The sequence below is a fragment of the Pelodiscus sinensis genome, chromosome 19 (genome assembly GCF_049634645.1).
Source record: "Pelodiscus sinensis isolate JC-2024 chromosome 19, ASM4963464v1, whole genome shotgun sequence".
NCBI classification, from domain to species: Eukaryota; Metazoa; Chordata; order Testudines; family Trionychidae; genus Pelodiscus; species Pelodiscus sinensis.
The window spans coordinates 15,290,187-15,310,602 of record NC_134729.1 but is presented as its reverse complement, the minus strand read 5'-3'; the positions used below and the strand labels follow the sequence as shown (position 1 = coordinate 15,310,602).

The 20,416-nt window shown below is 48.7% G+C and overlaps 2 protein-coding genes across 5 annotated transcripts; both read right to left on the bottom strand.

Annotated features, from left to right (window-relative positions):
- Positions 1-1,928: 1,928 nt before the first annotated feature.
- LOC142818981 (granzyme-like protein 1) lies at positions 1,929-13,213 on the bottom strand. 4 transcript variants are annotated; one of them, XM_075902544.1, is made up of 6 exons: positions 13,076-13,213; positions 10,198-10,350; positions 9,972-10,119; positions 6,530-6,662; positions 5,454-5,705; positions 1,929-2,775 (listed from the first exon to the last, which is right to left on the bottom strand). In XM_075902544.1, exons 2-6 carry the CDS (start codon positions 10,247-10,249, stop codon positions 2,641-2,643), a joined length of 720 nt encoding a protein of 239 aa, XP_075758659.1. In that variant the 5' UTR covers positions 10,250-10,350; positions 13,076-13,213; the 3' UTR covers positions 1,929-2,640. The 4 variants fall into 4 exon arrangements, with proteins under 4 accessions (XP_075758659.1, XP_075758660.1, XP_075758658.1 ...); XM_075902545.1 differs by lacking the exon at positions 13,076-13,213 and adding an exon at positions 10,935-11,738; XM_075902543.1 differs by lacking the exon at positions 13,076-13,213 and adding an exon at positions 10,479-10,896.
- LOC102454962 (mast cell protease 1A-like) lies at positions 13,161-17,158 on the bottom strand. Its single transcript, XM_006118212.4, has 5 exons — positions 17,001-17,158; positions 16,759-16,906; positions 16,466-16,601; positions 15,728-15,979; positions 13,161-13,654 (listed from the first exon to the last, which is right to left on the bottom strand). Exons 1-5 carry the CDS (start codon positions 17,062-17,064, stop codon positions 13,523-13,525), a joined length of 732 nt encoding a protein of 243 aa, XP_006118274.1. The 5' UTR covers positions 17,065-17,158; the 3' UTR covers positions 13,161-13,522.
- Between the last annotated feature and the right edge of the window lie 3,258 nt (positions 17,159-20,416).

Here is a 20,416-nt window from a genome sequence, read left to right as displayed (position 1 = left end):
ATCAGTGTTCCCAAATGCTAATCTAACCTGGGGTCAGGGATTTTTCCCTGGTTAGATCCCTCCCAGTTCACACTTAGAACTTTACAGACTTGCATGTCTTACACAGACAGTCAAGAATCGATTTCATGTCATGTTAACTAGATTTTTTTTCCAGCCCCTTTAATAGAGACCTCTGGGTGACACAGTCAGCTGAAAAATACCTCTCCCTTGGAGTTAAAAGCACCAGTGCTGATGCTGTGTGTGGCTGGCGTTTTCAAATCTCTCCCCCCCCCCCCCCCCCCGACTTTTGGTGGTTGGATTTTGGGAATGGCCATCTGTGGGGACCCCTGGAGTGGAGCGGCTGCTTCTCCCCTGAGAACTGAGTGCGCAGCCTGCTTGAAAATCAGGCCCAAGGTGTGTCAAGACTAAAATGAGAAGCCAGTTTGGAAGAAACTTCAGCGAAAACACATAGGAACCTGCGCATGTTTTTTGGTGGCAGTCTGCTTGCACTTGCTAATAGGGAAACCCCATCTGCTTTTCTCAGGGATATTTGGTTAACAGAGGTGCTTCTTTGAGAGCAAGGGTAGCTCTATTCACAGTGCTAGGCTGGTCTTGCAGTGAAAGCACTGGACTGGCATTCAAGCAGTAATCCCTGGAAGCTGAGCACTTGTGAGGCCTCCTAGGAGAGATTCTAATGCTGCCCAGCTGATTAGCAGCGCCCTCAGCTAGGTTGTTTTCTGCTGGTGGTGCACATTTGCACCTGCCTCAGTGCATATAACAAAACTTATTCTACACATGGATGGAAAAAATTATCCAGAACATTGTTCAAGTACTGAGTTCAGTTTCCAATTCAGTCACATATGCCCCATTTCTCATTGGACCAACCCCTCTATGGCTTCCCTCAATGTCTGAAACATTCCTTACATAAATTAGGAGAAGATTAGTGTTTCCCTGAGCCAGGCTTGTCTACCCTGTACCTGCTTTGGCAGTGTAGCTAAGCTGGCAGAGCCCCCTAGTGTAGCTGCTGTGCGATGCTGGTGACTAGTCCACCTGCCTCCTTTGAGCAACTTTCCATGTGTCCTTGGGAGCCTTTGGGGTGGGCGTTGGTGCAGTGCCCCATTTTGCCAGCCCTGCTGCCTGTTGGTGGGATGATTCTTTTCATGCTCCTTGCCCATGTACGGACGCTGGCAGAACTTTGTAGTGTAGACGTAAGCCCCCAGCTTTAGCTGTGAATGAGACTCAGAGTGGGAATAACCCTCAGCTTTTCTCAGTCTGACACTCCCAGAGTGATGTCTGGAAACGCGAGGCAATAAGACTCCTAGCAGAAGAGCACTTTGAAATGCAGCAGAACGTTTATTTTTCATGCTCTTGACAATCCAGCAAGACAGCAACAAGGAAGGAATGAAGCTGTGATCAGACCAGGGGCTATGCATGAGTGGAGGCATTAATTCTGACTTGCTGGGGAGGGGCACAAGCTCCTGCCAGAGTTGGGAATATTGGCCTGAATTCAGAAACGTGCAGGATGGTGTAAGTTAGGCTCCCTTATGCCTGCTGCTCTGGTTACCTGCACTCCTGTTCCCCATGTCTAGTGCAGCTACCAGGGGAAGCCCTAATGTAGACCTGCCACCGGAGTCTGAGCAGATCTACATGATGTTGAACAGACCTGGGAGCTAGCCCTGCCCTGCACCGCACCGCACCTTGGCTGCGTCTAGACTGGCAAGTTTTTCTGCAAAAGCAGCTGCTGTTGCGGAAAAGCTTGCCAGCTGTCTACACTGGCCACTTGAATTTCCTCAAGAACACTGATGATCTCATGTAAAATAGTGATAGAAATGTAGCCGTGTTAGTCTGGTGTAGCTGAAACAAAATACAGGACGATGTAGCACTTTAAAGACTAACAAGATGGTTTATTAGATGATGAGCTTTCACCCACGAAAGCTCATCATCTAATAAACCATCTTGTTAGTCTTTAAAGTGTTACATAGTCCTGTATTTTGATCTCATGTAATATTGTCAGTGTTCTTGCGGAAATACTATGCTGCTCCCATTCGGGCAAAAGCATTTGCACAAGAGGGCCAGTGTAGACAACGCGGTATTGTTTTGCGCAAAAAAGCCCCGATGGCAAAAATGGCGATCGGGGCTTTCTTGCACAAAACCACGTCCCCAGATTGGCACTGACGCTTTCCCGCAAAAAGTGCTTTTGCAGAAAAGCATCCGTGCCAATCTAGATGCTCTTTTCTGCAAATGCTTTTAACGGAAAAACTTTTTGGGTGGACATTAAGACCCAGAGGTTCCCCAAATTTTTGCATGGCCCATGGAGCTGTGTATTCTGCATAAGGGTAAGGATGGCTCTGTAGGTACTTAATCTCTTAACCTATATGCACCCCACTGGAGTTTAAAATGTGATGCCCACTAAAGTTGTCTACCACCTTCCCACTGGGGTGTAAGCTGCAGCCATAACATTACAAACCTTGGCGTTTGCATGTCTAAAGGGATTTATCTTTTCTGAGGAAGACAAAAGTGGCATCACATCTTTTCTTAGCTCTAAATTGCCACTCGGCTTTCCAGAATAGGGAGGGGGAAGAGCTACAAGCTACAGCACAAGGAAACTCCAGCTTTCAAAGGCTGCCACTTGTGCAGGAGAAGATTTGGCTTCTTTTCTGCTTACTCCTTCATGATCTCCCGAATCCAGGGGATGTAGGAGGCAATGCGAGTGTAAAAGCCAGGAGGAGACTCAAATTCATAGGAGAAGATCCCTTCTGCTATCCCCTCGCAGACTAGAGGGTTACCTGCGTCCCCCTGATGAACACAAGGAAGATGTTGAACACACAATTTTCATACACCCCCTTCCTGCTACAGTAACAAGAATGGAAAATAGCTACAGGGGCTAGGAAATGCTGAACCTTCTGCCCTACTGGCTGCCATTTTGACCCCACTGAAATCAATGGCAAAGCTCCCATTGATTTGAATTTTTTTCCCCCAAGATTCACTCTAATCGATGAGGTGATTATGTGCTCCTGGCATGGCTGCTGTGTGCGAATAACGGCAATATGGCTCACTACAAATTTCCCATCATTTCTTGGACTGCCTTGGAGACAACTTCTAGCTTCAGAAGTTAGAAGAATTGTCAAGAGGGTGACCATTTTAGACTTGATTTTTAAGGGGCTCAATAAATATTAGAATGAGGACAGTAAGTGTAGGCCTACTGCTTAGCAAGGAAGGAGAGCTAACAGACAATGGGGCAGGTATTTAATCCCTACTTTGCTTCAGTTGACATTAAAGAGATTAATTGCGGCTAGATACTTAAAACCATAATTGCAGCAACAGGGAAGGAACACAAGCCAGAAAGAGAGAGGCCAGGGTTAGAAATCTTTAGATGAGTTAGATGTATTAAAGTTGGCAGGGCCTGACAAAATTCATGATTGGGTCCTTAAGGGACTAGTTGAAAAATTCTTTGAAAAATTGTGGCGGCTGGGTGAGGACTCAGGACTGCGGAAGAGTAAATGCAGTAGCTCTCTTCAAAAAGGGGAACCAAGAGGACATGAGGCGTTCTCTGCTGATGTCTTTCCTGATATTGAAGTTAGACCATTGAACTAATTATTTAACAATTATTTTGTACGCAGCTCAATGCTAACTAAGTATTAGCCACCATGAATTTGTAAAGAAGAAATCATGTCAAACCATCTCCATTTCTTCTTTGCTATTACTGACCTAGTGGCTAGAGGGGAAGCACTAGAGGTGGTAGCTTGGTTTTAGTAAGGTTTTCTGCTACAGCCCCACATGGTGTTCCTATAAGCCAACTAGGGAAATACCGACTAGATGAATGGAAAGCGAGTACTCAGAGCCGTTATCAATGGTTTGAAGTCAGACTGGGAGGGTGCATTGAGTGGGGTCCGTCACTATTCCAATCATTTCATTAATGGCTTCTTGGGTAAGAGACTAGTGGATGTTTACAAAATGTGCAAATGGCACAAAGCTGGGGGGGCTTCCAGCTGGTATTCCCACTAATCTTTTCCACCTATGTGCATTTGTACAGAATAAATTTTTCTGTGTGCACCAAGGCATTTGTGGAAGTGCACCACTCGTAGAAACAAAACCTAGTTGTGGGTGCTATGCTAATTGGAATCGGCGTGGGTGCACAAGTGCATAGTTTATAGGGGACAATACTTCTGACCCTTCAGAGAACATCAGAATTCAAACTAATCTCAAATAGGAGAACTGGCCTCAAGCCCACATGATTAAATGTAATAAGCCAAAGTGTGTCATGTAAGAAGGAGAAATCAACTGCAAAGTGGGGTTAACTTAACAGTATAAGGGGGTCATAATGGATCATGAATTGAACAAGAGCCAGCTGTATGATGCAGTGTGCAAAAAACCAACAACCCTACCATTCTGGATTGTATTAACAGGAGCGTTGTATGACTGGGGACTCTCTAGCTGGGGTATGTGTCCAGTCCCAGGTGCCACACGTTAGGACAGAGGGGGACAAATTGGAGACTCCAAAGGAGAGCAACAAAAGTTATAAAAAGTTTAGAGAACTTCATCCATGATGAAAGATTGAAACAGCTGGACTGAGGTGGGAGGGGGCACACGTTTTCAAATGTGTTAATGGCTCTTGTTAGAAAGAGGACAGTGATCATTTGTTCTCCAAGTCACTGAAAATAGGACAGGATGCAACGGGACAAGTGATTTAGATCAGCTAATTGGAAGCTTTTCCTACTATCAGGCTAGTTCAGAACGAGAATAGATTGCCCAGGGAGGCCGTGGAATCCCCCTCTGGCAGTCTTGAAGAACAGGTTGGACAGAGACCCGGTGGTGATGGTCTGCGTTTATTTGGTCCTGACTTGCCCTGGGGGTTGTCATTGCTTCCCAAATGTTAAATGGGTACAAAGAGGGAGTGTCTTTGGCTCATTCTGTACAAGTGCCAGTGACCCCACACAGGCCAAAGCCAGCGGGAAGCAGGCTCAGATTACAGTGCAGGCCTGACAAGCGGCCAAAAAGTTTCTAGCGTGCCTGTTCAGCTGACATGGGGAGGGGCAGGAAGAAATGGAGAGGGTGCTACGGAAGAGGAAGTTAGAGACAGAGAAGGGGAAGATAAGCTGGTAGGAGACACAGAATAACCACGACAAAGGGGTAGGCACCTGTCACAGCCAGAATGAGGTTTGAAACCCGCATTTCTTAGTGTGTCCCGTGGCACACCGATGTGCCGTGGAGAGAACAGAATTAAAAATGGCCACCCTTAAAGGGACAAGCCGCCTTCACCCCTCCCCCTCCAAACTTTTCCCTGGGGGCTTTTTTCCCCCCTTAACCAAAAAATGTTGCTGTTCCTCGATCTTCAAGTTTAAGGAACTGTTTTAAACTAATGTTTAGTAACCTAGGTAACTTACAGACTGATCTGCCAAGGTTAGGCTAACCCCATGTAGCTCTCGGTGGCCTGCCTCCCGGTCCATCCTCTCCTAGATGCCTCTGCTACTGACCTGGCTGGAGTCCTTGACCCACTGTTTGCTTCCTGCGCAGATTATGTTGTCCGTTATACCAGGGTCCAAGGAGCGGCATTCCTTTGGCGGCCAGGTGGTGACAGTGGTCTCAAAGAGCTTGTTGGGGGCTTTCCCATGGTCGATGTTGCCCCATCCAGCTGTGCTGCACTGGCTCCATGGGGCAACCACCTTGTTGGCCTTGGGCAGCTGAATGTAGTTGACGTATTCATTGACTTTGGCTTTCCCATTCAGCTGGGGGGAGGGAGATTCAGAAATGTTAGTTGCCCGGCAAAGGCTCGGTCCCCTGCAAAAGGGAGCAAAAGGACGACATGCCTCACTGTTTTTCCCTTCTCTATCGCATCAAGCTGAACTACTTTCCCCCCTGTCCTGTTCCTACCCAACCCCTATCCTGTCACTTAATCAAGAGACCTGTGGTCATACTAGCCTCCATCGCTCATGTTACCCTTTCAGATACGCCCCTTTATGCTTTCCCCCTTGCTGCCCCTCATCTGGGCAGAACTCCCCAGAAACATCCCCAAAGCCACCTGCTTGTTTCCCCTTCAGACCGCTCCTCCAGCTCTCCTTGGGTGTGATGCTTACACAAATGTCAACAGTCAGAAGGTAGCTGCTGTGCTCACTGCACCGTGTGCTGGGTGACATATAGCATCTCCTTTGTTGTACTCTCCTGTCAGCCTACCCATCTGTCTCTGGTCTTAGATTAAGCTATTTAAGGCAGGGCCCATATTTTTGTTCTGGTTTTTTTTGCACAGGACTTGTACACCTGGGCTGTGGTGTGTGCCTTTGGCTGCTAGCTGCCATCATAAAAATCTTCATCCAAGTCAGGCTCCCCAAGGTGGGGTTTATGCCCACCCTCCCAACCGCAAACCCCAGATTATGGACCCATGCTGGCACCCCAATCCAAATTTTGGGGAAAGGGCAGAGCCAGTGCTGCACTTTACATCTTCAGCTCCCCTCTGGCGTAAATGACTTCTCACCACAGCCAAGCACCAAACCTGGAAGGACACTCTGAGGTAGGAACGCTGGAAGCGACTATAAGCCTGTTAGGTCTTCGTTACCTTCAGCAAAAGGATGTCGCTGACTGCAGAGAGTTTGTAGTTCGAGGGTTCGTAATATTTTTCAACTGCAAATGTTTGCTGGGAGTCCTCTTGCTGGTGGATATTGTGGGCTCCTAAGGTGACTGTCAGGTTCCTGACATTGGTAAAAGCAAATTAATCACACGGCTGTTCCTTTGCTGGCTTGCTCTGTAACTGGGTGGTAGCTGCACCTGACACCCTCCCACTAGCTACCTAGAAAAGATGGTGCAGCCGTAAACAGAAGGAAGCCTATTGCACAGCCTAGAGACATAAAGCTAAAGGAGATCTGTGAGCTGATTTCAAAGGGTCTTAATGTGAGCATGTGTTTCCCCAGACAGCTGCTTCCTGGCCCTTAAGGAGTCCTTAATGTGCTTGAGAATCAGGCCTGTCTATGGGAGTTTGGGGTAGTTAGGGCATCAGGACATCTGGGTTCTGCTCCTGATTCTACTGCTGGCTCATTGTGTAACAGAGAAAGGGAAGGGATGACTTGATCACAGTTTACTAGTGCCTACGCAGGAAACACATTCAATAAAGGGCTCTTCAGTTTAGCAGAGAAAGTCTAACAAGCCAGTGATTGGAAGGTGAAGCTAGACAAGAGTAATTAGCCACAGCGAGGATTTACTAGGGGCGGATTCTCATTCAGATGACTTTCAAATCAAGTTTGGATGTTTTTTCTAACCAATCTGTTCTCAGAATTATTTGGGGACCATTCTCAGGCCTGTGCTATATGGGTCAGGCTGGATGATCAGTGGTCCCTTCTGGCCTTAGGATCGAGTATCGGTCAGTATTCGTGTTAACAATTCTGGAGTTAAATATTACAACGCATTTTCAGATCCAATCAGATGAAAAAGCAAATCTTTCCACCAACACCTGCTCTGGGCTCTCACTCACGGCCCCCACCTGCCCTGAGAATGTCCATGTCTCTCCCAGCTCTTTCAGTCAGTCAAAGCAGGGCCACTGGCAAGATGCGCTCTGCTCCGAATGCAGAGCAAGTAGGAGAAGGAAGAGATGGGTTTCAAGCTTTTGAAAGGTGACACTAGTGCTGGCAAAAATGTTTCGGATAGACAGCGCCACTGAGGCTGTGTCTAGATCATACAGTTCTAGTGGAAAAAGATACGCAAATTGAGAGCTGCAATTTGCGTATCTTTCTGATTCTTTTTTTGGAAGAGGCTTTTCCAACATTTGGCTGGTCTACGCTGGGCCAAATGTTGGAAACATCCTTTTTTGGAACATCCCTTCTTCCTTGTAAAACGAGGTTTACAGGGATGCCAAAAAAAACCCATGTCTGCTTTTCTGAATTTTTTTTTCAGAAAAGCAGATGCATTCCTTGGACGTGGCAGAGTTTTTCTGGGATATCTTCAGTATCCCAGAAAAACTCTGAAGTCTAGACGAAGCCTTGGTTTGATTTGGCATGGCATTTTCCCCTAAATGAGATTGATTGGATGATGCTGCCAGATGATGCTGCCAGATTTTTGAAAATGTCAGTTTTGCTGAGTTATTTTGGCCAACAAAAGTCTGAACAAGTCAGTGTTCATCTGTTTGAAAATGTTACACTTTTATTTTGGGGGGTCAAACTGAGTTGAGTGTTTTTTGTTTCATCACAAAATGCAAACACACTTGAACATCCCTTTCAAAGTAAAAATGTTTTGTTTGACTCAACTTTTTTTAGTCTCTGAAATTTTTTAAAAATCAACCTGTGTCCTAATGGTTTTTTGTAATGGTTTTTGGAATGGCCAATGAACCAAAAACTCTGGTTAGAGACAAGGTGGAAGAGGTAATATCTTTTATTACCACAGTTAAGGGTTTTTTAAAATAAAAAGAAAATGTACCTGCTTTATTTAAGTCACTGCATTTTTCAAAAATAGTTTTATGACGTTAATTTTTATTTTGGATTTCTTTAAAAAAGGGATTTACAATTTTTCTTCTTACCAAAACCAAATTATTTTATGTAGAAATTTCATCAAGTGTATTTTTTCTTTATCCCTATAAACTCTTATTCACTATGTTTTATCAAAAAGGGCTACATTTCAGAGTAGCTTGCAACAACATTTTCTCCTAGTTTGTCTTAATAAATGATTGAGCCGTGCCAAAACAGAGCACTATTCCAAATTGGTTTTCTCTCTTCTGTAAGGTTTATTGAGAAGCAGTCCTATTCCAGGTTCATCCTATTTTTCTGGCTCATCTTGGGTTCAATCCAGGGATGACTAACTTAAATTCTTACAGGTACTATTGTATTGCAGCTCTCCTTGGAGGGACCCTAAGGGCAAGAGGTTAGGAGGGTACCTGAAAAATGTAAGTGTAGGGTAGAGGGCAGGGAGGTTGGGGAGTGATAGGGTGTGAGGGGCTCCGGGCAAGGGTTAGGGATGTGGGGAGGGGGTGCAGGAGTCAGGGCAGGGGCTTGGAGATGTGCAGGCATAGGGCTGGGGGTGTGGGAGTGCAGGAGTCCGGATTGGTGGGTGAGGAGGGGTGCAGGGCAGAGGAGCTGGGGATGTGTGAAGTGAAGGAGTTAGTTGGAGGCATGGGAGCTCGGGGCAGGGGGCTGTGAGGGGAATGCACGAATCAGGTTGGGGAAGTTGGGGTGTATGTAGGGGTGGGTGGGGAGGGCAAGGGGGTACAGAGCCCTATCCCCCTCCAAGATTCATATCAGGGCTGCTTGCTCTTCTCCTTCCTGTGCCTGTCAGGGAGTGAAGGCAAAGAGCACAGCTCATCTGCCCCCTGCACTCCTCAGCCAGTGAGGAATGCAGCACTCTGCACTTTCCCCTCGCTCCCTGATGAAAGGGATCAGCTGGCAATGTCCTGTACAAGTCCGGGGGCGGGGGCGAGTTTCGTCCACTCCACCCTCCCTAAAAGGCACTTTAGGAGTGGGAGGCTCGGGGATGGAGCAGTCATGGCAAGGGGGTGTGCTTCCAGCCAGTCCCTTCCCCTGCCTACTGAGTCTCTCTTTTCTGTGTGGTTTTATGAGCAGCAATCCCATTCCAGGCACACCCTATCATCCTGGCACAAACAAACCCTGGCCTTGCTTTATGTGATGATGAGGAAGCTGCATAACAAATTTGCTAGCCCTAGCTCTTACGGCTTAAACTTTGAGAAGAGGAGTTCTTGTCTAGGCAGATCAAGACAGACAGACAAACTAAAATATCTACATTAGTGACAAGGTCTGGCAAGCTTTAGAGCTTGTCACTTACTAATGGACGTCGGTGCAATACAAGAGATTAACTCCCACATTTTCTCTAATGCTCTAGGTGCACCACAGCTGCACCACCAATGCATACGTTAGTTGGTTCGTCCACTGCACATGTGAGGTATAAACCCAAGAAAAAGGGAGAGGTATTTATTATTTGCAGTGCGGGAATGCCTGGCATCCCTGGCCATGGATTGGGATTCCCTTGCATCAGTGCTGTACAAGCACCAAACAAAATCTTACCCCCTGCAGCGAGCAGCTGTCATCACCCAGCCTGGGTCCACCAGAAACCCTCCGCAGAAATCCGAGGTGTCTCCCTTCAGATAGGCCATGTAAGGTCTAGAGTGGGCTTTGGCTTCGTGCCCTCCCACGATCCAACTGCATGAAGCTCCTGAAAGAGAAACATGCTCCTGGTCTGGTCTTCCCTCACCTGGTGCGTGGCTGTCCAGACCTCGGGCTCTCTACTGACCTGAGTAGGCTGATGCTGAGAGCAGGAGCAAGAGGCCAAAGGGTCGCTTCATCTTGGAGTTCTCTGCTTTGCCAATCCCCTTCCAGGCCAAGCTGCAATTCTCTGGCCACTCCTGGCCTGGTTTTATAGCCTGAGGTACGTGAGAATTAGCGCCTAGAAAAACCACAGGAGCTGGGTTCAGCTGACTAATCAACATAGAATCAGTTTGCTCTTGCATAGCTTGGAGCAGTAGCTACAAAATGCCTCTCAGCAGCAGCTAGTGTGGTCAGGGCAGAACTCGCCTCTGCAGAGTCAGCACAAGCGCATGTATCAGTCGTGTCTCCCAGGACCTCTAGGTTAAAATGGCAGCTTCTGCAAAGGGCATTTTGAATTTGGAGTGGAACGTTCTCAGCAGTGGAACAAGTTTCCTTTAATTCTTTGCCCTCCTCTCGTAGTAATTTCCTCCAAGGGCTGGGTGCTGGTTGCACCTGGATTTTCCCTCTGGGCTCCAGGCAGGTCAGGCACCCTCAAGCCATTGCTGCTCTTGGGTGGAGGCACGTGTGTCTCCCTTCCGACCAGGGTATTTCCAGGCAGCGCTGCTGTTATTTCAGGCACAAGAGCAGCCCTGCTTCGATTCTGCCCTCAAGGCCAGTGCGCTTTAATTGCTGCAGTTGGCAGCCACCTCCAAACAAGCAGAGTGTTTATTCTGAAGATAAAAGCACTGCAGGGAAAACATTAAAAACCACAAAGGAACCTACCTGCATAAGAAGCTGTATTAACAAGCAGCCAAGCCCCTGCCACACACACATCCCAACATGGAAGGGCTGCTCTTGCCAGAGCCCAAGTTCATCACCCTTTAGCTCAGAATGGCAACCCCCTCTTCTGTGACCCCTGCAGGCCAAAGTCCGTCCTTTAGGACTCGGGCCCTCTGTAGACCGGGGTCCTGTCCAATCCATTCGCTGGATCCAGGAAGAGGCCCTGAGTCCGTTTAAACCCAGGTTATTTATCCCAGCATCTTTATCTGCTGGTCTCCAAAGAATCCCCCTTCAGCCTTTCAAGCGACCGGTAATCGGTATCTGTTTTCAATGGGTCCCCTCATAAGCAGTGCTGAAAGTAACTTAACATTTCCATTTCTAGGTCCTATTGCAATCAAGGAATCTGCCTGCTCTTTAACGAGATCCCTGCTGACTTTTGCTGCAGCTCAGCCCGCTCCTGCTGGAGCTGGATACTAGGGCACACCCGCTTCCTTTCATCTCTGCTCATAAGAACAGCCAGACCAGCTCAGAACAACGGACCATCAGCCCACTAGTCTGTCCTCTGACAGGGGCTAGTGCCAGGTGCCCCAGAGGGAATCCCAGGCCTGGCAGAGACCTCAGGAGTCATCGAGTCCAGCCCCCTGCCCAAAGCAGGATCAACCCCAACTCAATCAACCCAGCCAGAGTGGTGTCAAGCTGGGACTTTGAAACCTCTAGGGATGGAGATTCCATGGAGACTAAAGTTGTTGAGCAAAAAAACCAGGAGCACAAAACAGGTTGCTGCGCCTTTAAGAATCCACACGTTCCTTGCCCCACCCCCCACCCATGCCAGATGCGGCAGAGGAACAATGTCCCCACCAGCCTTCCGTCCAAGAAAAACAGAAAATACCAGACGTTTTACATGCCCGGTATCTTCTGGTTTTTTTACTGGACAGGGGCCAGAAATAATGTACTGTCCGGGTGAAAACCAGACACCTGGCAACCCTAACCAGAGAGACAATCCTGAATGATTTCCTTCCCACATTTATTCCAAGCTAAACTTCTACAACCTCTCAAACCAGTCACAGGGGAGCTATGCTGGAGGTTACAGTCTTGAAAGCACCTCTCCCTGTTGACCTGTTTTCCAAACCTCCCTCCATCAATCTACTTCTGTTAGGACCCAGGAGTTCTGGAGGCCAAGGGAGTTAATGCCCCAGCAGGTATAAATGGGCGAAGCTCTACTGAAGCCAGGAGCCTGAGGCGGATTGGTGAGAAGCTGAGTAGAGCTCTTAAATGCTGAGGTTTGGCGATAGCTGCTTTATCACTCTGATACCAATAACTTTGACATGTCTCCCTGCGCAGATCACCTTTTCTGCCTCCTCAGATTTTTTTCCCATGATGTCACATCTGCCAGTTACTGATAGCAGCAGCCACATGAGGTTGTGTTTTGGGGGGGGGGGGGGCGGGGTTTGGCAGCCTTCTCTTCATGCATTTGTTTATCCGCTTTAAACTCAGTTAGAAACAGATGAGTTTCTCTCTATGGCACATGGTGGCTCTACCTGGTGGATGGAAGATAGTGAGATGTGCAGATGATCAGGTAATGGGGCCAGATCACATCCCAAGTTTTACTGTGTTGTCTCGAACAGAGGCTAGGACCAGCAGCATGGTGTGAGAAACCCAATTACTAAACAAACTACCCCTCCCCAGGGAAGCTTCTTCCCTTACGCATAGAGTTAGGCTAGCAAATGTTATGAAATGGAAGCAGAGAGTAAGTGGTGCAAAGAGGAGCTTTAAGGAAAACACCAAACCATCATGCTTGGCAATGAAACCATGTGAGCTGGCACGGCTGGGTGTGCACATAACTGGCCTAACTCTGTTCTGACTGACTTCAGTGGGAGTTTCTGCAGCAATCGGTGACCGACCCAGTGCAACAAGAAAAGCACAAGGAGGCAAGGGGCAGGATGTGAGCGGGTTTGTACCCAAACTGCACTGCCTGCAAAGCTGATCTGGCGGGTAGATGTTAAAGGCTGCTCAGCCCAGGATCAGAAAACCACATGGGTCGTTTTTAGTTCTCTTGGTTCACTTCCCTGTGGGGGGTGTGAAGTCACCTCTGGCCTGAGTTGCTCATTTATACCCCTGCAACACACTGAAATCAAAGGGCTTACCCCGTTGCAGCTGGGAGCAGAACTTGGTCCTGATCAGAAACCCCCTGAGAGGAGACACTGCGAAGGGAGAGAACCTGAGACACGGTGCAATGCAGACAGGAGTTTATTTTCCAGGCTTGTTACAGGCCAGGCAGCACAGCGACAGAGCTGGGATGGAGCAGTGATCTGTGGGGAAGGGCTGTGAGAATGCAGGCCTGGGGAGTCGGGCTGAAAATGTGACGTTCCTCTTCTGAGCCAACAGCACCCAGGTAACAAGGGACCTGTGGGGCACACAGCCGCCGAGCTCCAAGGCCACAGACACAGCAAGAGCAAGCCTTGTCCCCTGGGATTTCATACACACCCCGAAGGGAGAGAAAAGCCAGTGGATGCAGCATGAGAGAAAGCAGCACAGGGCTCCAAGGCAGCACGTAGTGGAGGAGAAGCTGGAGCATCTTCCTCTCCTGTCGTCTAGCCCATGACCTTTCTGATCCACTGCAGGTAGTTGGCAATGCGGGTGTACACAGCGGGGGGGAAGCTGTAGCCAAAGGAGACGACTCCCTGTGCCACCCCATTGCAGACCAGAGGCCCCCCGGAATCTCCCTGCCAAACAGAGAAGAGGTCACATGAAGAGGAGGGAATTCAGAGGCTTTCCAGACACAGAGCCAACTTAATCCCTAGTGCTTCAGGAGGGAGCCGAGTTAGTCTGTGCAGGAGAAACTTAAACAACCACCATGGTCTGGTAGCACTTTATAGACTAACAACACATGTCGATCTTTCGGGGGCACAGCCCACTTCTTCAGGTGAAGAACTCCGGTCATCCGAAGAAGTGGGCTGTGCCCTCGAAAGCTCATGATCCCAGCTATGTGGTTCGTTAGTCTGTAAAGTGCTACCAGACCATTGGATGTTTTTTAAGTTCATCCCTAGTGTAACGTGAGTGATTTCCACGCCTGTACCTTAAGGGTCAACCCACTGAGTTGGCTGTTCCACACAAGCTCAATGCAGTTGCTGGGTGTGACTGCAACACAAAGCTGATGTGCTCAAGAAGCTCTAATTCTACTGGCTCAGATACCAGAGCAGTGAATCGGCCGCAGTGTGATAGGATGTGCAAACCCATCCAGGGCCCTGGGTCAGCACCTCCCAGGTCCAGCTCGCTCTGCTGTGGCTTCCCTGCTCTGGTACCCAAGCCAGCTAAATTAAAGCTTTCTGCTTCAAGACCACTGCCCATGTGACTGCAGCAGGGGCATTCCCACCAGCTCGTGCTGAAGATGTCTGGACTAGAGCTGTGCTAATAATGGCTTTTCCAGATCGTGCCAGGTCCACACGACAGAGAGGGGTAGAAAAGGGGTCAGGGCAAAATGAAACACTTCCTTGGGGGTAAGGATGTTAAAATGTGGTTATCAGGCTAATCATATAGTCAATACAATTTGTATTTACTATACAATTAGTCGATAGGACTGCTCTGCAGAGCCGCAGTGGGGGTAGCACCAGGACCCACCTTGAGCTGGGACTGAGCCACTTGTGCTGTGGCTCTGCATTTAAAATACAGAGGCACAGGGATAAGCGTGATCTGGGACTGCTGGGTCCCAGCTTGCATTGAGCCCAACAGCACCTGTTCACAGCGGACAGCCCTGATCACTGAAACGGGGGCTGGTGCCGGAGCAGCCTCTGTTCACGGTGGCCACCTTTGTCCAGCACAAACAGAGGCTCCTCTGGCACTAGCCCCTGTCAGGGGGAAGCATGCAGTACCTTGGGGATGGTGTTGAGAGGAACCAGCTTTTAAGCCAGCTCCCCCCAGCACTGGCTCCTGTTCCTTAGCTGCCTGCTGCAGGGAGCACAGGGCCAGCGGGGACTGAAGCAGTCTCACGCTCACATGGGTTCCCAATGCGGCTGCTTCAGCTTTTGAAATGTACAAGAGCCCCTCCGGCCCATGGGGTCTTGTACATTTCAAAGGATGAAGCGGCTGCAATGGGAATTGGCACTGCCCCCATAGAGCCAGCTCCCCCCGAGCACCGCCTCCTGCTCCCCCACTTGCTGCCTCTGTCTGTTAGAGACAGCAAGGGCAGGGGACTGACTAGTCAGGTCACTACTCAACTATCCGATAAGCTTGTGCTTATCAGATAGTCGCTTACATCTCTACTTGAGGGCGGAGCTTTTGCAAGGCAAACAGAGGGAAATTTCCAGAGGGCGAATTGAAAAGTCACAACCGTTTCAATCTGACCGAGCCAAAGCACCCTGCTTTGACTGTGTTCAGAAACATGGAGTGAGTTGTTTTGTTGATGGAAACCATTTGGTGAATCGCGCACACACTGGTGCCACGTTTTGGGTGACCAAAATCTGCTTTTTTCTCCCCCAAAAATTTGTAGGTTGAAAATTTTTGCCCAGCTCTAGTGTAGACAGGATGCAGTAAGGCGGGGTGAAGGGAACCCATCAGTGCTAAGCCTTGTGCTCCCATAGATTTCCCAGCTGAGTAGCAAACTCTCCTCCAGAATGCAGGGCCTGGTCTGGTCTGGGAAATTAGGGGGAAACCCTTAGGGAAGACACATGAGTGGGCAGGAGATTTGCATCCGTGAGTCTCTCCTGCTGGGAGGGAACCCAGGCAGCCCCAGCCAGGAGCTGAGATGCTGATCCCACCACTTCCCCATTCCCCCGTTTGCCAGTGTGTCCAGTCCTGACCTGGCTGGAGTCTTTGAGCTGGTGGAAGCTGCCGGCACAGATCATCCCATCGGTGAGGTGGGGGTAGACGTTGAGGCATTTCCGGCGGCTGTAGATGGTGACGTTGGTCTCAAAAAGCCTGTTGGTGATTCGCTCTTTGTCAATGAGGCCCCATCCCGCCAGGCTGCACCTGGTGTCCGGGGGGAGGTCACTGCTGGTCTTGGGCAGGGGGATGACCTGGACGTATTTATTCAGCTTGGCCCTTGCTGTCAGCTGGGTGGGAGGAAGAGGAGGAGCATTCAGGCCCAAGCAAGAGTCAGTAGAATCTGGAGACAGGCGTCAAGCCAAGAGCGTGTCTCAGGGAGCAGATGTCTAGTACCCCCCCTTGCCAGGTGATGGGAGAGGCTGTACTCAGCATTGAGCCCTGATGCTTGCACAAAGCAGTCTAGGGGGCTGAAAGGTGCCAATTCTGCATGTAGCTTGGAGGGGTGTGGGACAATGTGACTGACACTGGGTGATCTGTGCTGGGGGGGAGGGGACTGACTGCTCCGAACCCCAAGAAGTCCAGGAAGGCTGAAGCTATAAGAACTGCCTGCGGTTTCCTTTCTCTGGCTGGCCCAGCACACAATAGTAAGGCCCAATTTGCAAAGGGGGCTCTGGCGTCTTCCCATGCAAGATTACCTCTCTGTTCTCAGCTCTCCGCACGAGCCCCTCAGCAGTTGTTGGGGTGACCTTCCCCAGGGCAAACAAGTCACTTACCTTTAGCAGCAGGATGTCATTATTTATCAAGACATTGTTGTATTCAGGGTGCATGTGGTAGCTCTCAACTCCCAGCACCTGCTGCGACTCCTCTGGCTCGTGGATATTGTGAGCTCCCAGGATGACAGTGATATCCCTGAAACCGGCAGGAGACAAATGTGGGTCACTTTACTGAGCAAAGGGGGGGAGGCTGCAGAGAGAGCTGGCTTCATACCGATTAGCAGATGAAGCCTGTTTTTAAAATTTACTCCAGCAGTCAATACAAGAAGGACAAACCAGGCACCAGTACCTACCCCATGCAGTGAGCAGCGGTCATCACCCAGTCCGGGGCCACCAGAAATCCCCCGCATCCGAAATCACCAGAGACCTTCAGGGCTGCCATGTAGGGTCTGGAGTGGGGTTTGGCTTCGTGCCCCCCCACAATCTGACTCCGCAAAGCCCCTGAAAGACAGACAGATTCCTGAGCAGGAGCAGAGGGGACAGCTGGTGCACGGATCCTGGATGGTCACCTGTGCCCCTGGCTTCCTCTACTCACCAGCATGGACCGAGGAGTAGGACAGAAGGGAGAGCAGGAGCAACAGGCGCTGGGGCTGCTCCATCTCTGAGTTTGTGGCTCTCTGTGTCCTCTTCCAGACTCCGTGACCACTTGAGCCTCTTGCTGCCCTATGGCTGGTTTTATAGCCTCAGAGCAGCAAAACTCGGAAGCCAGGAAACCACATGTGGTGGGTTGAGCTAAACGATCCATGCAGAATCTGATCCTGGCGTGCCTATCTGCCACCTCTGGTCACTGGCTTCACATGCTCTGAAGCTGCCTGGCTCACTGAGTTGACAGCTATGGGGTGGGTGCAGGACAATGCCTCTCCTGTTTGCAGTTGGCCGGTAAAACAAGGACCAATCTGAATCCATAAAGGCCTTCCTAAGGAGCTCACATAACCCACGCATCTGCTGGGTGTGTTACTGTCCTAGTTAGTAGCATTGAGCCTACTTACAGCCTTAGTTAGCTGAGAGCTAGCTCACTTTTAGCTCATGAGATCCAGGCTCCTGACGTCCCAGGTTCAGTTCCACCTGTCAGCGTTACACTCCCAGCAGATGCCTCAGCATGCACTGTGCTCATGATAAATGCCCCCATAGATCAACACTGGGCATGGGATTTGCCTGTGAGGCATGGAACACAGGATCCTTTATACTCTCTCTGCGGCACCATGTTCTGAAGTCTGTGCTGTTATCGCCCATGTCACAGATGGGATGAGACAAGGAAAGCAACATTTGCAGCCTTTCCAGGGCTGAAGGTGAAGTGTAACCCCTCTAGGGAGTATGTGCTATAGGGGTCACACGGTGCCAGAGCCACTAGAGATATGAGTTTATTCTAGTCTCAGCTATGGAGCCGTGGCATTTCATCTCAAGTTGCGGCAGTGGGTGCTTTTGGCTCTGGAGGCTCATGGTGTGCTGGCGAAGAGGGCAGCAGACACCCAGCAAATCTCCTGGGGCTGATGGAAAATTGGTCCCAGCAAGGGCTCTGTAGAAAAGGCACCAAGGGGACAGATAAATAGGAGTGGAGAGGCCTCAGCCCCCTCCTGTCCTAGGTCTATAAAACTTCTCACGGGCACTGAAGCAGGACAGTCTCATTATTCCCATCAGGATGAAGTTTAATAAAGACAAATGTAAAGTGCTCCACTTGGGAAGGAACAATCAGATCCACACATACAGAATGGGAAGCGACTGTCTAGGAAGGAGTACGGCAGAAAGGGATCTAGGGGTTATAGTGGACCACAAGCTGAATACGAGTCAACAGTGTGATGCTGTTGCAAAGAAAGCAAACATGATTCTGGGCTGCATTAACAGGTGTGTTGTGAGCAAGACACGAGAAGTCATTCTTCCGCTCTACTCTGCGCTGGTTAGGCCTCAGCTTGAGTAGTGTGTCCAGTTCTGGGCTCTGCATTTCAAGAAAGATGTGGAGAAATTGGAGAGGGTCAGAGAAGAGCAACAAGCATGATTAAAGATCTAGAGAACATGACCTATGAAGGAAGGCTGAAAGAATTGGGTTTGTTTAGTTTAGAAAAGAGAAGACTGAGGGGGGACATGAGAGCAGTTTTCAGGTATCTAAAAGGGTGCCATAAGGAGGAGGGAGAAAACTTGTTCATCTTGGCCCCTGAGGATAGAACAAGAAGCAATGGGCTTAAACTGCAGCAAAGGAGGTTTAGGTTGGACATTAGGAAAAAGTTCCTAACTGTCAGGGTGGGCAAACACTGGAATAAATTGCCCAGGGAGGTTGTGGAATTCCCATCTCTGGAGATATTTAAGAGTAGGTTAGATAAATGTCTATCAGAGATGGTTTAGACCTCTTGAGGTCCCTTCTAGTCCTAGTATTCTATGATTCTATCTTACAGGCGGAGAAACTGAGGCAAGGGGTGCAGATGTTACTTCCACAAGCTTGCCCTGGGATGATGCTGTGCTGGTGTCTGCAGAGATTACATGGGGGTGCAAGTAAAGGCTACTCACTGAGCAGCCGTTTCCAACGCTGGGCTTGTCGTGTCTCTTCTACTCTCAGGAGCAAAGAGCTGGAAATAGGCTGAGGATGAGAGTTAAGTGTGAGTTTCATGCCCTGTCCTCTGGCTCTGTCCTCCCCTAACTGCCACATGTTGGAGCTTCAGCTCATGTGGTAGCAGCTTGTGCGTTTAGCTCTGTAAGCACCCAGCTCATACCCAACAGCTGTGTCTAGACTGGCAAGTTTTTCCGGAAAAACTTGCCAGCTGTCTACACTGGCCGCTTGAATTTCCGCAAGAACACTGATGATCTCATGTCAGATTGTCAGTGTTCCTGCGGAAATGCTATGCTGCTCCTGTTCGGGCAAAAGCCCTCTTGTGCAAATGCTTTTGCGCAAGAGGGCCAGTGTAGACAACGCAGTATTGTTTTGTGCAAAAAAGCCCCGATCGTGAAAATGGACATCAGGGCTTTCTTTCGCAAAACGGCATCTAGATTGGCACAGACGCTTTTCCGCAAACATCCGTGCCAATCTAGACGCTCTTTTCCGCAAATGCTTTTAATGGAAAAACTTTTCTGTTAAAAGCATTTGCGGAAAATCATGCCAGTCTAGACATAGCCAACATGTTGGCCAAGAGGTGGTGGTTTGGCATTGGATTGGGGTGATCTAGCGGGGTGACTTTGGGCAATTCTGAACCCTGATATGTGCCTCAGTTTCCCCCTCTGCAAATGGGTGTGATGGTGCATTTTGCATTCTTTATGGAAATATGCTTATGAATATACATAAATGGAAAATGCTTTATTCAAAATGCTTCTTGTAAGGAATCACTGGAAAAGTTTCTTCTGAATGGGTATAGTCTGCTTATACACATGTATTATTCCTGTATTTGAAGTTAGAAATATGAAGTATTAACCTGTGTTACTGATGTAGACACATGCTAATGAGGGCAATTAAGGATATTTCAGAAACTGGATGGTGCATTGAATAAGGACAATGATCTGTAAACGGATTTGTTTTTCCTGCAAAAACTATGAGGAGTCCTGTGGCACCTTAGAGATTAACAGATATATCAGAACACAAGCTTTTGTGGGTAAAACCCACTTCATCAGAAGAATTGGAATGGAAGTTATAGAGGCAGGGGTATGTATACTGTGTTAACGAGGCTAATCAAGTCTGGATGGAAGCATTTGGTATGGAAATGTGAATATCAAAAGAGGGAAAATTACCTTTGTAGTGGATTAATCAGTTATTCAGTCCTAAATTGATTATATTGAATTTGCAAATGAACTCTGTGAAAGAATCTTAGCAGAGTAACTGAGGGTGACATATTCCATGTAACCAGTTTCTTACAGTATTAAACTTAGCTGACATGTTTTATTTGATTGTGCTTAGTAACTTTTTACTTTGTATGTTATTACTTATGAAAAGTAGGATTTAAGTGGTTGTACTTCATAAAATCACTTCTGTTT